General features: G+C 42.6%; 1 protein-coding gene across 2 annotated transcripts; it reads left to right on the top strand.

The window, feature by feature from the left end:
* The first annotated feature begins 693 nt into the window (after positions 1 to 693).
* Positions 694 to 17,098, top strand: OPTN (optineurin). 2 transcript variants are annotated; one of them, XM_082280849.1, is made up of 14 exons: positions 694 to 771; positions 1,424 to 1,600; positions 3,270 to 3,472; positions 5,614 to 5,769; positions 6,761 to 6,837; positions 8,910 to 9,041; positions 10,165 to 10,246; positions 11,530 to 11,645; positions 12,303 to 12,452; positions 13,427 to 13,520; positions 14,174 to 14,332; positions 15,020 to 15,150; positions 15,890 to 15,969; positions 16,130 to 17,098. In XM_082280849.1, exons 2-14 carry the CDS (start codon positions 1,435 to 1,437, stop codon positions 16,249 to 16,251), a joined length of 1,668 nt encoding a protein of 555 aa, XP_082136975.1. In that variant the 5' UTR covers positions 694 to 771; positions 1,424 to 1,434; the 3' UTR covers positions 16,252 to 17,098. The 2 variants fall into 2 exon arrangements, with proteins under 2 accessions (XP_082136975.1, XP_082136974.1); XM_082280848.1 differs by having other exon boundaries at positions 8,907 to 9,041.
* Positions 17,099 to 17,385: the final 287 nt, after the last annotated feature.

Here is a 17,385-nt window from a genome sequence, read left to right as displayed (position 1 = left end):
TGGTGAGGCCACACCTCGAGTGCTGTGCTCAGTTCTGGGTCCCTCAGTTCAGGAAGGACATTGAGGTGCTGGAGGGGTCCAGAGAAGGGCAGTGGAGCTGCGGAAGGGGCTGGAGCGTGGGTCCTACAAGGAGCAGCTGAGGGAGCTGGGATTGTTCATCCTGGAGAAAAGGAGGCTCACGGGTGACCTTATCGCTCTCTACAACTCCCTGACAGTAGAGTGTAGCCAGGTGAGGGTCGGGCTCTTCTCCTGGCTAACCAGTGGCAGGATGAGAGGACATGGCTTCCAGCTGCACCAGGGGAGGCTTAGGTTGGACGTTGGAAGGAATTTCTTCACAGAAGGGGTGATTAGACATTGGAATGGGCTGCCCAGGGAGGTGGTGGAGTCACCATCCCTGGAGTTTTTTAAGGAAAGTCTGGACGTGGCAGTCAGTGGCATTGTCTGGTTGACACGGTGGTGTTCGGTCATAAACTGGACTCGAAGATCTCAGAGATCTTTTCCAACCTCATCGACCCACAGGATTTTTTCCCCTGAGGGGCAGTGCTCCCCACACGACCCTGCTGCTCCACGGAGCACTTGGCTCCCGCAGCCGCTGGGCCGGCGAACCTCAGGGCGGCGGCCGGCAGAGAACGCTGGGTGCCCGGGAGGTGGGAGGCGCGGAGCTGGGAAGTCCCCGCGGAGGAGGTGGCGGAGGCGGGGACGGCGGGGGAGGGCTGGCAGTCCGTCCGTCAGCTGAGCGGGGCCGCTGCTGCCATGGGCGCGCCGTGAGGGGTGAGCGGGGACGGGGTCCCTGAGGCCAGCCCAGAGCGGGGGGCGGCGGTCGGCATGGCCGGGCTCGCTCGGTGACTTGGCGGATCCGGGGTGGGCCTGCGGGAGGGAAGGGCAAGGCGGGGAAACGCCGTTTTGCGGCTCCCGGGGGCCGCTGTGGCCCAGGGACGGAGCGGCCGTGCCTGGCCAGCAGCGGGTGCGGGCGCCGTAGCCTCCCCAGCACCGCAGCGGGATGTGCCGGAGAACGGCAAAAGGGGACAAGAAAGCGAAAATGAAAGTTAAAAATCAGCGGAAACGGGATCTCGGCGTGAAAGGGCGCCGGGGCGCTGACAGGGCCGGGCGGGCGGCGGGGCCCGTGTGCTGTCAGGGCTGGGAAGGGAGTGGGTGAGGCGGGAGTCCCGTTTCGTTCCCAGAGGGATGGGCGGCTGAGGAAGGGTAGGTTGGCCCGAAAGATGTCTTGGCGATCATGCGGTTTAGGCCCATGGGGGATTAACCTAGGCTCACGGATACTTTGGTGTAGCGGGGTCAGAGGGATTGAAGGTGCCTGTGTGCTGTGACAAGGCACGTGGCTTATGTGTTTAATGAGTGTGTGATTATGCTTTCTTTACAATTGGGCAAGAAATTGAGAGTTTTCTCTTGGCAAACCTTGTAATAGCTGCTTCAGAGATGTCCAGCAAGTTGAAGGACTGTCCTGCTGAAAATGGAGAGCATTCCAAGAGTAAAATGGAAAACGGAGTGGACAGCGTGGCTGCCCCAGCCCTTAACACCTACACCCCAGAAGAGATGCTGCAGCAGATGAAAGAATTAATCACTGAGAACAATGAGTTAAAAGGTGAATGCATATGTGAGCTGGTCTTGAGATGCAAGAGCCCCAAGTCTCTTCTGAAGCATGTGTTTTGTCCTAGGTGTATGAATTTTGTGCTCATTTGCCCTTGCTGGGTAGCACTCGCTGTATAAACAACTCTGCAAGTGACAATGCCAGTTTGATAAGACACATCAATAGAATATTTGGGAGCACACATCAGATTGAATTGGTGTAGTAGATTAGGGGGAGAACAGCTCAGTGTAAGGGTGATTTTTTATATATAAACAGTATAGCACTGTGTATTTTAGGAAGGTGATGTGAAAAATCTCTTCCTGTGATGTCTTTTCGCTCATCAACCTCTAAAAGCTTTTTTTGGTTTGTATTGTAGAACTGTTGGCTCCATTACAAACATTTTGCCAAAGCTGCATCAGGAGGGGTGGGTACTGTACCTTCCGTTCTTCAAAAAGGAGTGGTGGCTATGGCAGGGTACATCTGGGAGAAACCAGTAGCTTTCCCTGAAAATCCCTAATGATTTGAGTCCTTCAGGTGAGATAGATTTGTTTCTGGATCCCAGGAATTTAGGTATCACTTATTTTTTTCTTTAAATGGTTGGAGCAAAACCCAGGGGATCTGAGAATTTTCTGTGTAAAAGACAGAGGTATCTTACTGTTTATATGACAGCAGAGCATGAAGTCACATATTTGCTGTATTGTGGTTTTGCACTAGTGTTTAAATTCTTCCTGAAACATTTTTGGACCTGGTCCAAGTTCTCTGTCTCATAGGTATCTAGCAGGAAAGTTGTTTGTAGAAGTACGTCTGGTATTTTGCTAAAAAGGCCTATATAATATAAGATAATGTTCTGGGACATATTTACAGCTGCTGTAACTCGTAACTTGTAGAATCATTCTCCGGACTTCATTTTTTTTCATAAGCTGAAGGATTTATGGGCAGTTTATTGTATGACATCAGGACATAATGGAAGTTACTGGAAAACACAAGTATAAAGGATTTTTAAGCAACCAGCTTTGAGTTGTTTACTCTAAAAAAAGCATGTATAAAATAATTTCATTGACTCTGCTTAAAAATCTTGTAAGCATTTTTCAATAGTAAGGCTGATACTGTTTCACACTGACTTTGTTACATACAGGGAACTGACTTGGCTGTAAGTTGCTTGGTATATTTTTTCAGTGCTTGCAATTGAATCTTAACCAAATATTGGAGGAGGGCATTGTTGGGAATAGTTGAGGCATTTGATTTGATAGCATGTGTATCTGTTTCCAGGCAGTAATTTACCAGTCTAGGGTGTTTTCCCTGCCAAGTCTCAGTAGTTTCAGAAGCTCAGTTCAGCAGTTTCATTTGGGCTGATCATGTAAATACCACACACAGCAAGATACCAAATACCTCTTGTGAACAATCCTTTTTGACTTCTTGGTTTAGGAAAAAGTCAAGAAGTCAGTGAGTGTGGGCATGTGATCTCAGCAGTGGATTTAAAGCTATTTATTATAGTGCTAAGGGACTATGATAAGTTTAGTTTTGGCTTGGTATTTAAGGTACGCCAGACAGAGGCTCACATTTCATACTCAATTATTGCCAACCCGTTTGATACTGAAGAATGCTGAGCTCAGTGTAGTGGAAATCTGCTGTTTCATGGACAGTATTAATGTGATTCAATGTCTTGTCTCTGGCTGCCATTTAGAAGCCATGAAGTTGCACAACCAAGCTATGAAGGACCGTTATGAGGAACTTTCCACCTGGAGAGAGAAGCAGAAAGAAGAACGAGAATTTTATGAGTTAAAGTTTAAGGAGGCAAAGCAGTGCTTGCAGGCCAAGTGCATTGAAAATGAACAGCTACAGCAGCAACTTCAGAGCTTAAAGGAAAGAGAAGAAGGAGCTGAAATGGTAAATAAGGAATTGGTTAGATTGACATGCTTATGAATTGAAAGTCTGGAGCGTTCAGTCTGTGCTATGATTCTAGGATTCATCACACTGAAAGGTTTGGAGATTTGTTAACATCTTCAGTTTTATCCTTAGCTCTGACAAATGGTCTTGACCTGACTTACTCTATAAAGTGAGGCCTTTCAAAATCTAGTAACAGAAAATTATCAGATAATTTACATTTTCGTTAATTTTAATAAACAACAATAATTAAACTTTTTTACCTAATAAATAAGAATTAGCATTTCTTTTTGATTTTTCATTTATTCTTGGATATCTCTTGACTTTATCCTTCCCTTTGCTTGTTAGATTATCTGTCTCTCACGATCATTTAATTGCTTTGTATTGTGTTCCCAAGAGCATGTTTCCAGGGAGAAGCTGACACATAAACAAGCAAAAAAAAATTATGCGCCATCTATTTTTATTTTATCAGTCTTCTTTTATGAAGTCTGAGGTCAGATTAGATCTGTGCTTCTGCTACTCCATTTGAGTCTGACTGAGCTTTCTCTCTGTGTCCTGCCTTTGGCTCTGTTACACATAATTTCTAATGTTGCAGGTGGTTGCACAGTAGCCAGGCAACATTTTGCAGGTGGTACTGAAGGCGTCTGTGGGCAAAGCCGATCAAAACAAAACCTGCTTTGTGTTCCACATGGTCATGTGAAAAGTTACTTAACAAGAAGTTCCATGCAGAGCCAAACTGATGCATTCTGGTGTCTGGTTCCTCCAGGACTCATGTGGATTCTTTGTTGTCTGATGAAGGATGAGTGTATTAATGTTTTTCTCAACAGAGTCACTAGTAAACTATCATTTCCTCTTCTGACTGTTTTATGGAACTCAGTAAGAAATGTTTCAGCCTGTAAATCAAAATTGGCCAATAAACTCAGAAGATGCAAGGGGGAGGAAAGTCACGTTTAAATAGTGGGATTGTGTAAGTATTACTTACACAATCTTTACAGACTGAAAGTTCTGTTTCAGGATTGTCAGGAAAATTCAGGATTTCATAAATCATTCAGAATTTCCTAAATCTGGAATTTTTTTTTTTAAGGAAAAGTAGAGGATTTATAATCCTTCTACCTGTTGTAGAACTTGCACTTTGAATTCTTTTCCAGCCTGCTTGAGAAATCTAAAATCTCTCTTTCACTGGAACTGACTCTAAATGCATCCTCTTACAGTATAAGCACAAAATCAGAGGGAGCAGGAGGTCAGAGAGGGAGAGTGCTATTGTGGGATGAGAGACACTGTCAGCATAGAGATAATTTGGAGATTCAGCATAATCATAGCTTAGAATGTAATTCAGACTCCAGGAATTGTCCAGAATTTGCATTGGTGGTATGTGGTGTAATAAAGGCATTATCAGGAGGTGGAAGGCTCAGATTACAAAATGAGGAAGAAACAAACTCACAGGGAAAGTTTCATAATGGGGAGCGGCATTCAAATGAGAGGGAAAAATGAGTCCTGCTGGTTATGTAGAAGCTTAGGAGAGGGTTTTGAGTATCCTAGAGAAAGGGAACAGGCAGAAGGCAAAGGAGATGGTCATGACTGGAAGGAGAGAAGTGTGGAAGAATCTGTGAGGAACAGAGACTTTGTAGAAGGGATCTAGGACTTTGTGTGAAAGTCAGGGAATTGAAGAGATTTATACGTGGAAATGGGGTACAAAGAAGTTACATGGTGGGGAAAGGCTAAGAATGGGGCATGTGGAAAAACTCGCTGCCCACTGGTCTTTTCTCCCTTGAATCTTAGTTAGATTTGGGAAAATAGGGATATGGGTGAAAAAATGCAATAATTGTGGAGGTTGGCTGATACCCTATGTGGTAGCAAAGGGTATGGATTTAGGCAAAAATTTACATCCTAATTATCTGTGCATTGAGAGAACCAGTCCCATGTTTTCCAGCAGCATGATCCCCAGTGTTTGATTAACTTGGTTTTATAGTTTAGACTTCTTGCTGTTGAGTGAACCAAAACATAATTTAGAGGTCTGTACAGTGGGTTTTTCCAGGCAAGGCTGAACAGAAAAGAAGGGATGTAGAACACAGTTTTGTTCAGGTTCTGTGCTCCTTGGCTGGTGTTCCCTTTTGGTTGGCTAATGCGGAGTGTGTTTATCCCAGGAGGGCTGCATGGCTCCTGAGAAGGAAGTGAGGCAGCTGAAGTCCCAGGTGCAGCGGCTCCAGGCTGAGAAGGCAGATCTGCTCGCCATCATTTCAGAGCTGCAGGTCAAGCTGAACATCTCAGCGGAGGATTCCTTTGTGGAGATTGGGATGAATGTAAGTATAGGGAATAAAAGAAACACAGTAACCTGCAGCCAGGTTTTGTGATTCTTTGGTCTCTTACACTACCTGCTGTGGAGCACTTGTGTATTACAAAATGTAGTGGTAAAGTCCTTCCTCTTTAAAGCTCTAAGTAAATTAATTTCATAGATAGTCTCTATTGCACTAATTAAAAATGTTAAGTTTTTTCTTAGTTGGAATTTCTGGGAATATCGGTGCTATGTTTTGTTAAGGGGCAACACCTGTGCATAGACAGGGGGTATTTTCTTTTGAGAATGGGGCTACTTCCTACTGACGGATAGGTAGAGATGCAGGCAAACAAAATTAAACGCAAAACTCTATAGAGTATTCCCTAGAGGCATAAATATGTACTTATTTTACAGCTCTTGTATCTGGAAAATCTTCACAGGCAAACTGAAATGTGAAAATGCAGGCCTCTGCTATCCTTCTATCCTCCATATCCTCTCTCTGGAAAGTAGAGGTGCAACAAGAAATTAAAATAATTTAATTAAAACTTATTTGGAGTTGTCAGATAAAACTCAGGGGTGCATTCTTTTTTTTTGCTAGAAGGATTCTCCTTTGGGCTACAAAGATCAAGGAGTGGGGTTTGTAGTGGGAAAGAAGAGTGGTTCGTTTAGGAGGCAGGAGAGTGATTTCTAGGCTTATATTGAAAGTCACCTGCGGTGCCATTGACTTGCTGTGTGGTGCCCAGTCATCCTCACAGGGGACAGTGGCTGTGGAAGTTGCTGATGAATGGAGAAAGGGAAATCTCATTGTTGTTCCTCTTCTCTGATCAAGCTGGAAGAGATACAGGAAGTATTTAAATCAAGAATTTCCAAACATGAAGATGATCTGTAGGAGTTTTTTATTTATCTCTACTGCCATGATAGCAATTCTCCCTGTTTTTCTTCATTCCTTAACTCAAATAAATAAAACTCTGTCCTGCTTAGTACAAATACCAAGCTAATCGTGTTTTTTTCTCTCCTAGGAAGGGGAAATAAATAGAACTGCAAAGGAACATCAAGAGAATAGTGGTGAAATGCCCAGTAATGATGCTGTCTACATGTACGTAGGTTCTTGTGTGATGTGTGTGATTCAGACTTTTGCCTTGGGTTTTGTTTTCAATGTAAGGAGACTTCTTTCTATGAGGAATGCACTGGAAAATCCTCTTTTTCTTTAGCTTTGCACCCCTCCACTGCAGTAGCTCTACCTTCCTAGCATGTGGTAAGACCCTCAGCTTTCTGACATTTTCCCTTCCAATTTTTCCTAGCTGACAAGAGGGAATGCATATTCTGGTCAGTTGGCCAGGCATTTATGGACATTCTGACTTGCCAACTCTTCAGGCTTTTAAGGGAGTCCAAACAGAAATGACAAAGATAGATGTTGCAGGGATTTCTTCCTTCCTAATCATTGGAGACCATCTAATAGAGTATCTGTCCTCTACCAAATTATATTGATGTTGGTAAGAGTTAGAGGTCTTGTAGTGTTTCAGATCTGACCCTGTTTGTGTGGGGTTGGTATGAAGTGTATCTATGATGGGGTAGACACACAGTGCAATAATATAGTCCTTGCTTTTCAGGTCACTGGGTTTAAGATACCAGCATTCTGTTCAGGTTACTTCTCAAAATTTGATCTTTACATCAGCTCTAGGACACAAGGGACTTTTCTTGCCCCTGGCTGAACCTTTACTCCTTGTGGACATAGACAACTGATACTGTTAAACTTTCCAGTTTGGGTACTGCCCAATTTAGCAGCTAGGTGGTTTTGGCTGAACTCTTATTTACTCTGTGCCTTTGCTTTTGAAAGGGAAGGATATGGAAAATGCTAAGGACATAGCAAGCCAGAAAGCTGTGCTCCATGTACAAGTTGTCATTTCCTATGTCACTGCAAGGGAGAACAGTGTTTCAATGCAATATCATAGAAACTTGTCCCTCAGCATGCAGTTAAGAAGTTGAAAGAGGAGAGAAAAAAAAGCATTACAGTTGTGGATGAAACTGAGAGAGTTGCTGACCACAGACTGGGCTGCAGGTATTAAGCTTGTTGTTAGTTGTGGCTTGTGAGAACACTGATTATGAGAAGACATTCCCTGTGGGACTTACTTACCTTTGGAGGAGAATCTGGGCCATATCTACAAGAACAGGGGACATACGTACCTCTTAAAATATTTCCAGTGTCACCACGTGTCTTTGTCCAGCGCTGAAACTTTAGACGGGTGCTGTTAACAGGTTCAAAGAAATGTGATCCACTCAAGATGGATTTATTTCTGTAAGGGTAGAACTACACTAAAAATCCCCTGATAAAAGTTATTTACTTAAAATATCCTGGCTGAACACTGTCTTTCGGGTATCGAATTTTGCTCACCAGAGGCTTCTAGTTTTCAGGAGCACACAGAAGACTCTGCTTTGCTTTGTTTTCTGAACTACAAAAGCAAAGTTTTTAACACATGCCGTTTTACAGCTGAGACTCTGAAATGTATAGTATAACTTGCCTATCTTCCATATAGTTTGGGGATTTTGACTTTCTGTTTAGATGGCCGTAAAAATTGAGGTAATGGAATACAGTAGTTTATCACTTACCCTATTTTTAGGAGCTTTGTATTTGTTCTGGTTCACTTTTCAGTAGCATAATATGATTTTGAGAAGAGCTATAGAATGTGAGGAGAGTGAAACATTAAAGAGATTTTTTCTGAAAAAGTGATTTCTGATTATCATTTTTAGTAGGATATGCTTTCTTTTCCTGTAAAGGAGCGAGGCAGAGATAAGAAATGTTCCATATTTTATTGCAAAAAAATGTTTGTAGGAACAGACAGCAGCATTTTGCAGAAAGGGCTGCAAAATAGGTCAGAATAAGTGCATTGGGTTTTGTATTGTCATGACTGCTTTTGCTTTCCTTGCTTAAGTGCTAAATTGTTCCCCCAGCTGGAAGGGGATTGCCTGAGCCCTTCATTTGCACACAGAGAGGCTGTGGCTACTGGTCTTGGCTTTTGGGAATGGGGAATGAGCTGTTTGCTCACAGCATTGGTTTTCAGCATTGTGTGAAATGGTGGCCTCTCAGACTGGATCCCAGCATTAGGGTTAATGGAGTGCTCTGCTAAAGGGATAGCTGTTTTTATTTACATCTGGTTTGGTTTGAAGCAGGAGCAAATCTGCTGATGAATCTAAGAATTTGGAGTCTGAGGAGCTAACTGTGAGCCAGCTGCTCTGCTGCCTTAGAAATGAAACTCAGAAGAGGGAAAAACTTGAGAAGGAACTGCAGGATCACAAAGAGAGGTATGAAGTAGGTGCACTGTAACATTTGGAGCTGTTTTCTTTCAGGGCTGCTCCAGTTACCAAGTCTCTGAATGATCAGCAACAAGCTGAAATATCAGTGTGATTTGGATGGGGAAATTCCTGAGCACTAAGCTGTAGTAACATTTTGTGGTTGTCCTTATAGGGATAAACCACAGGTTCTCTTCCATGGGCAAAAGAGAATTTATTTTGATTTCCTGAAGCACCACAGATCAAGGCAAATTGCCCATTTCCCCTTGGATTTGAACTATCCCCAGGTTATTCAGAAAGATATGATGACTAGTTGAGGGTGTTCTCTCCATTCACTCCTCCACAGTTTGGTTTTGTATGAATCATCTCTGTGTGGGGCCTTAACCAAATCACTGTATCTAAAACAGGATTACAGTCCTCTTCGTGATATTGGTAGGCTACATTTAGCAGTATGTGAGCTTGCAAAAGCTCCTTAGAAATGTATAAAATAAGTTTCATTCCAAACTTGTCTAAGAGAGATTTTTCACAGTGAGACCTGCATGAGGGTCTGTCTCAGCTCAGTTCTGTGGATATAAATCAGCATGACTGTTCAGGAGTGGTAAATTCCTCAAGCAGTTCCAGATCCCCACTCCACAGAGACAAAATAAGACTTCCTGGACATTATCTACTATGAAAGGTTGGTGTCACAGTAATTGCTTCTATATGGTCTTCCTAGAAGAGGTAATGAGCCATAACCAAACAATTTTTAGAAATTTCAGCTCCTGAAAATACCACCGAAAAACAGAGGCAATGTTAATCACTGGATTCAGTGAACAGACTGACCTATTTCCAAAGAGCTGGCAGTTTTGGACTGTACCAAAGATCAGTCCCTTTGGACTGAATGTCATGACCTTCACCACACCTGCAGACTTACACATTCATTTTAATTAAATGTACACAGTGTCCTGTGTTCTTCAAGAACCCCCATGATTGTGCAGGTCTTCCTGCATGTCTGTGCTTTCCATTCTGCCTTGTGCTTTTTTGTGGCTCTCATGTTACAGAGAGAGTACATCACTTGCATGAAATCCTTGCATAGTCATGATCTCACCTGAAACATAAGCTAAATCCATCATTATTGGCTCCTTCTGTTTTCCAGACTGTCAAAGCTGGAGAAGGAAACCAGAAGCTGCCTGGAGAGTGGGACACAAACTGAACAGGAAGAAGAGAGTTCAGAAGCTGTAAGTACCTGTCTGCAGCCAAGATATAACAACATACAGCTGACCTGTTGGGGTCAGCAACCTCAGGGTCTAGATTTTCTCTTGCACTCACGGAGCAAGGGGCAATTGTCCTGCACAGGAAATGGAAGTGAACGTTGAACTCTCCACTATGTATCTTAGAGATGGTTCCAAATTACACCAGCCACTACAAAGGGGTGGGGTTGGTGGCCAAGTATTAGGGAGACTTGGCATAACTGCAGTTATACCTCATTGCCCTGGCCATGCCCAGTAAACAGAGAGAAATACAGTAATTTTTACCTCCAGAAATCATCTAGACTAGGTGAATTTCCTCACTGCTGCCTAGGTCAGCTTTTGGATCAGAATCCAGTGACAGCATACTGTAAAACAGACTTTAAATGTGGAGCTCATATGGCACCTGCTTTAGGTTTGTTCATTTTTTTAGTGGGATTACAATGGCAGGGGATAACTATCTTGGATTGAGACACAGTTCCAGGCAAAAACTTAGTCCTGATGTTTTCAGTTAAGGGTTTGAAAGAATGCTGGGGTTGGGATTCAGCTCCAGTCAGATGCTTAAACTTCTGTGCTTGCAGCTGTAAGCTTCTGTGTGAGATGAGCATACAATCCCATAGCCTTGGAGATCTTCGTTGGTTCAGTGCAACTGCATAATACAGGCAACGAAGAGTGCCTGTATGTGAGGTGTATGGGTTTCTGAAGAGCTGCATGGGACTTGGAAATATGCTATGGGACCTGTTGGAGACCTGTGCCCTTCTGAAGGTCAGGGCAAACGTTTCAAGGCAGGGCTGGATTGGTTAAACAAGACCAGTCTGCAGCTGGGCCAAGGGATGCCCTTCCTAGGGAAAGCAGATGATGACTCAGTTAATTAATGCTTTTCAGTGCTCTTATCTCAACTTTGCCTGAGTTACACCCTGAGCCCAAAGCTCCTCACTGAAGTGCTGATACTGAGATCAGCACTTGTGCTTGTGCTGGCAGCCGTTTCCATCTACACTGTTGGGTTTCTCCCGAGGCTGTTGTCAGCAGAACTCATGTTACCTGCCCCTGTGGTAAAATGCAGGTCTTTAGTGGGACAGTGTGGGGGGGCAGTGTGGAGTAATTGTAAAGCCTTGTAGATGAGACCTTATTACTGAGTGTAGAGTGGAACTGTGCAGACTGGCTTAGGCTGTTTTCTCTGGATAAAGAGTAACACTTCCTGCTTATCTTTCTTAGCCTGCAGCTTTACTATCTTGAATTGTCCATATGTAATTTTCATTATTTTTCTCTAAAAGGTTGGCAGTGAAGTAGAAACCCTGAACCTGCAAGTCTGTGCTCTGTTTAAAGAGCTCCAGGAAGCCCATGAGAAGTTAACAGAAGCAGAATTGATTCAGAAGAAACTTCAAGAAAAGTAAGGCTCCGAAGAGCAAAAGTTCTGTCATGACACCCAGTACATCCTTGCATGGCAACTCCCACCTGGGGAAACTCACCAGCTCTACAAGTATCAACTTAAATAACTGTTTTGTAGAAGTGCTGTAAAAGAATGCTCCTTCTTTGGGAGATGCCGAAATACAGCAATTGTCAGAAAATCTGAGCTGCCAACCTAGTTCTACAAATAGAACCTCAGTGCCTTGAATTACAAGATTCGGGTTTTAACCTTTCATGATGTAAAGGCAAATCTTTTCTGTTTTCTCCTTCCTAGAATCAATCCTTATTCTGGCTTTAGGGAAAAAAAAGCCAAGGGAACTGGTTATGACCTTTTCACTTGAGCTGTCTGGGGTTTTGAAGGAAGTTATGTAGGTTATAAAAGACCCTCACTTTTTTTGCTTAGTTTCCTGTCGAATTCCAGTTCTTTGAGATTCATAATAGTAAGAAAGTAAGTGTTGGTTTTGGTAGCTGTGCTTTCTGATGGTTGTATATAGACTGATTTTTGTCTTTCTGTGTTCTTCATCAAAATAAGCCTTTAAAGTGGACCACACAAATACTCTTTTTACTATATGCTTAGTGGGAAGAATCCATCAGGAGAGGGTGAACAGGAGAGATCAACCTTTTTTTCCTGTTCTGTCAGGTGCCAGGTACTGGAAAGGAAAAGCTTGGCTGCTGCATCAGAATTGGAGGAGAAGCAGCAGCTAATATATACCATCAAGAAGCTGGAACTTCAGGTGGAGAGTATGCAGGCAGAGGTCAAGCTGGAACAAGCCAAGACACATGAAGAAAAGTGAGTATGACTTCGTTTTGTATTCCAGGGAGGTATTGTCAGTGAGGAAGCGAAATCCAAGGGAATCTGGTCAAAAGGGGAATTGAATCTGAAGTACTACTTTTGTGTCCTGCACCCTTTGAAACTATGTTATGTTTGTAGATTATGAAGTAGAAGTCTGTATTATTTCATCTACTGAACCTCTCACTTAGGAATACTTGAGCTGTCAACTCTGACTTGTATCTTCCTTTAATCATAAAGTCAAAGGTGGAATAGAGCTGGGTGTAACATACAAGTGGAGGAAGCAGAGAAGTGACAACAGCTGTGCCACTGACTAGCAGGGGTAAATACGGACACATCCTGGAGGGCAGGGACAAGTCAGGTGGTGACAGTGCTGGGAAAGTGACATTAATGAAGAGGTCTGCAATCCCTACAATATGTTTGCACTAGGAGAGTCAAGTGTGTGGTGAAGCTGAGGTAAAGAGAGGCTGTTTGCTTTGGCTCCCTGCTCCCTTTCATGTGTAGTCCATGTAAGGAGGGTGAAAATGTTGGTCCAAGCTGTTCAGAGAAGTTGAACTTCCTGAGGGACACATCTTCAGCTGCTGCAGAAGCTGCTTGTTATCTTTGGAATCTGTGTCTTGTTTTTCTGATGAATTCTCCTTTACCTGAAGTCTGAGTCAAGACTTGGATGTCTTCCTTAGAGGGGTGTTACATTTTTAACAGAATTTGTGAGCTTCAAATAAAAATACTGAGTAATGGATTCTTCAATATGAAATGCAGATGATCAGTAAGGACATTCATTGTCACTCAATCCATGGATAGAGCAGCACACAATTCATTGGAAGAGAGATGTTGAGAAATGGAGCATAACTTTTTCTCACCAGAAATGCAAATTGATTTGCAAGAAGCCAGTAGTGGCTTTTTTTAAAGTTCTAACATTATTTAGATTTCAAAGAATTGTTTCAAACCTTCATCTCTTTTCTTGTCATAAACAGGGCAAGATACAATAACCTCCAGGATTCATATAGCAAACTCCTTCCAGAACTCACTGAGGCGATGAAAAAAATTGATGAAATGAAACTCAAAGAGGTAAACTCATCACAAGAAGAAATCATAATTAATTAGGGGTGAGCGAGAAGGGATGAGAGAACATCTCTAGGATCAAATTTGGGCAGGAAACCATTGTCATCCCTTCTACATAATAACATGCAACATAGCAGCACTGCTCTGATAAACATAGATCCTGTGCTGTCAGTTACAGAGAACTTTATTCACACATTAGTCCTTCCATGGTGTAAGGTCTAATCTGCAGTTCAGCATAGAGTCCAGTCCTTAGACAGAAGTGATAGACACATCAGTGTTCCTGCAGCATCATTTATAAAATTGTGGTAAATATATAAACATTTTTGTATTCTTAAATAGAATGCCTGCCACAATGAAGTCTTGTTAATAACTGAGCCACCATGGAAGTGCCAGATTGTTCTGTGTAATTTCAGAAACTAGGAAAACATCTTTTACAATGTCCACTAGGGAGTTGTCTTTTAACTTGATACAATGTAGTTTGAAAGCTCAAAACTAATCTTTAAGGTAAAAATATCAGTCACCACTGCTGTCTTAGTCCAAGCTCCTTTGGTGACCAAAACTGGAACCTTTTCGAAGGACAGGAGGAGTAAGAAGCAAACATTCACTTTGAGGAGGGTCATATTTGGAGTTCGTCTCATAATCACAGTTCTTCTTTGCAGCTGGACAAAGTTGATAAAGATGTGGTGGAACAACTGACAGCAAAGGTGGAGTTGGCAGAACAAGCTCTTGCTGCAAAGCAGCTCCAGATAGATGAAATGAAGCAGCTAATTGCTAAGCAAGAGGAGGATCTTGAAACTATGTCTGTGCTCCGTGCTCAGGTATCAGCTCTTCTTCACAAACTGGCTACTTCCCCGATCCAATATTCAGAAACCAGGAAGTATTTAATGGCTCACTCTGGAATACTGAATACGTTTTCTCAACTTCAAAGCATGATTCCCCTTACTTGGCTTGCCTTGCAGATCCCTGCAGAGCCTTTACCCACTATATTCTTGGGCTCTGTAGGAGGAGCCGTGTATGCTGGAGTCTGGCACAACAAACAGAAGTTGGGAGTAGATGTGTATTTAGAACCACTGGCTTAAGAATCACTGCGTATGTTTTAGGGATGATTTTACTCAAACCAGCATGTGTTAAGTGACTAAAAAGGGTTTGCCTCACATTTAAGGCACAGAACTGGCATCTTGGCCTGCTTCCACTATCTGAGCCACAGATTTGTCAGTGTAATCAGTCAAGTCACCTCCTCACTGCTTGTCTGTGCCTCGTTTCTGTTTCTGTACAGCAGGGACAATAGCTGTGTCCCAGGTAAGACACTTGGAGTACCTTTTACAGAGTCCAGAAACAATTAGGTCTCCTTCACCTTGTGAGAAGTGCAGGTCTTGGCTTTGCAGTGTGTGGGTGTTTTGAGTAGATGCAGGTTATGATACAGATTTGTAATTTTGACATGTAATATACGAATATACTTTAGTCAAAGTTACAAATTTTCAGCCTGATTTCATTTCTCTGATCAGATGGAGGTTTATTGTTCTGATTTCCATGCTGAGAGGGCAGCGAGAGAGAAGATCCATGAGGAGAAGGAGCAGTTGGCTGTCCAGCTGGCATACCTGCTAAAAGAACAGCAAAACCTTGAGGATCTTAGCCGGTGAGAACAGACTTTGGCTGAACTGCCTTTGCACTGTCCTGTTACTCTCTCTATTGGAGTTGACCAACACTGTCTTGCGAGCATCTCAGTAGAAAGGCAAATAACTTTTCATACATTTCTTGCATAATTTGAATTTAAAAGGAGGAAAAAAGTGAATTGGCTGACTTCTCATTTTAATTTTCTGGTAGAATCTCTGTAAAGTGTGTTAGTTCTTAGTTGGGCGCCTTAGTAAGTTTTCATTTGGGATGATTCATGCTTGGTAAATTCTCCCTGTTGATCCATGTGAGTTTCTTTGGGTTCTGGCATCAATTTTAGCAGTGAATCTGCAGCTAATCTTGCTGCTTGTCTGCCAGGGATATCTGCTGCTTCTGCAGGAGGCAGTGGTGAGTACACAGTTCTGAGTACTGTGGTAGTTGAATCAAGCTACATTTCACATTAACTGTACACTGAGCCCTTTTTCTGGTATAACTTGTTATAACTTTAAGCAAATTTGCAGTTTTCCCTCAACAGCTGAGAGTCCTTGGAGCTTTCCAGAAAAGTGTGCCCTAGGTCCCTAGGTGTGTGGCTGCCCAAATCCCGCTGCTGATGTCAGTTGCATGACCCTGATTTCAGCAGGCCTCTGATCTCACAAAGCAGTGGCATTTCTAGGTCCTCTTTCTGAGCATCAGTTGTGAACTAAATGCATGACCAGCTGACAGGAGTCTGTTTTCAGAGCCCTTGACTTGTTTATTCTCCATAGAACCTCTCTGGCAGAGATGCAGAGTCGCCACGGAGCCAGGATGCCGGATCGGGAGCACTCGCCTCACCTTGTCCAAAGAGGTACTGCAAGCACCTTCTCCAGCTCTCGGGGTCAGGTTCAGGTTAAACCAGCTTTGCTTGGCTGCAGACAGCTTCCCTCTGGCTATTCTGGCAGCTGGGTGGCTGCAGAGAGCAAAATCAGGTAATACAACAGGTAATCATTCATCTTGTCTGCTTGCAGGAACCAATAGTCAAGACTGGCAAGAGCAGCAGAATATTTCAGTTTATTCATGTCCTAAATGTGAAGAAATTCTACCTGATTTGGACACTCTGCAGATTCACGTTATGGACTGCATTAACTGAGTGATGCCCTCCAATTCTTCATCTTCTGGAATTTCACCTGCCAAACACTTTGGGTTTCTTTCTTTCTTACTCAAACAATGCTCAGCTCTTATGTCCTGTGAAGGACTTCTTCAGGGGTTTTCTCATTAATCCAGTGGGAAAAGGGTTATTCTTCCCCTGCCCCGTAGTCACTAATTTTGTTGTAATCTGCTTTAGGGAAGGCGTTTTCATAGATTAACAACATGGATATGCTACAGAACTCGCAGTGTGTCTGCTGCTATGAAACCTTTCAGGAACATTCCCCTGAAGTGCTCTGCTCTATGGCTGCCCTGCAGAACGGGGCTCAATCACTGAAGTCGGAGGAGAGATGAGATATTTGCTGATCAACTCAAAGTACTGTGAGACTGTAAATACTTCATCTCTCATACACTATATACCAGGAAATTAATACATGAAAAAAGCTGTTTGAGAAGCTTTCAGCAAAATGGAATAGTGCTGTATTCATTGAACATTTGAAGTGAGCCCTGCTCTTCCTCCAGATGGCCATTTTATTGCTACCCTTGTGACCATACTAATCTGATGTTAAATTTTTGATGGCTTATGTAACTTCTTGCTTTAGCCAGATGTGGGTAAGGTTTAAAATGGATCAGCTAGGTCTGATATATGTAGCTCCTGGTATTCTCAAGTCACTTGGTTTTATAGAACTCTTAATTTTTATGATGTTGTCTTAATTTTTCTTTATTATAATAAAAGCATTTGAACTTGTACAGTATTGTGGTAGAAAGCACTGAGATGGATGTAACCTAATTTAAAAAGAGTATAGTGGATTTTCACATATCAAAATAAATCTATTACAATTATAAATTTATCTATGCCTGTGAATACTTGGGAGACTGAAACAGGATTGCAAATTCCTATGTCTGAAAAACTTGTGTATAAATAACTGTTGCGGATTAGTTCTGTTCTTGCCTTCCCAGGTGTTTTTATCTCGACAAAAGGGAGATAATCTGGTTTTTGCCCTTGTAATTTGTGTAAGTTTTTTACTTTGTCACTGTTCTAATTATCATTTGTAGATTCTGGATTCTTATTTTCAATTACAGCTCGTATATAGCTTCATCCATAATTTCAGGTAACACAAGAGCTGACTATTGTGAA

Source organism: Coloeus monedula, assembly GCF_965178545.1.
Source record: "Coloeus monedula genome assembly, chromosome: 4".
Lineage (NCBI taxonomy): Eukaryota > Metazoa > Chordata > Aves > Passeriformes > Corvidae > Coloeus > Coloeus monedula.
Note: the sequence above shows the minus strand (reverse complement) of the source record. Positions and strands in the feature narration are given on the sequence as shown.

Bases quoted from the DNA above. Each gene is read 5' to 3' on its own strand.
- OPTN (XM_082280848.1), top strand. From the start codon at position 1,435: ATGTCCAGCAAGTTGAAGGACTGTCCTGCTGAAAATGGAGAGCATTCC. The intron at 5,770-6,760 runs GTAAGTATAGGG...TTTCTCTCCTAG, and splicing joins TTGTGGAGATTGGGATGAAT to GAAGGGGAAATAAATAGAAC. The intron at 15,970-16,129 runs GTACTGCAAGCA...GTCTGCTTGCAG, and splicing joins GCCTCACCTTGTCCAAAGAG to GAACCAATAGTCAAGACTGG.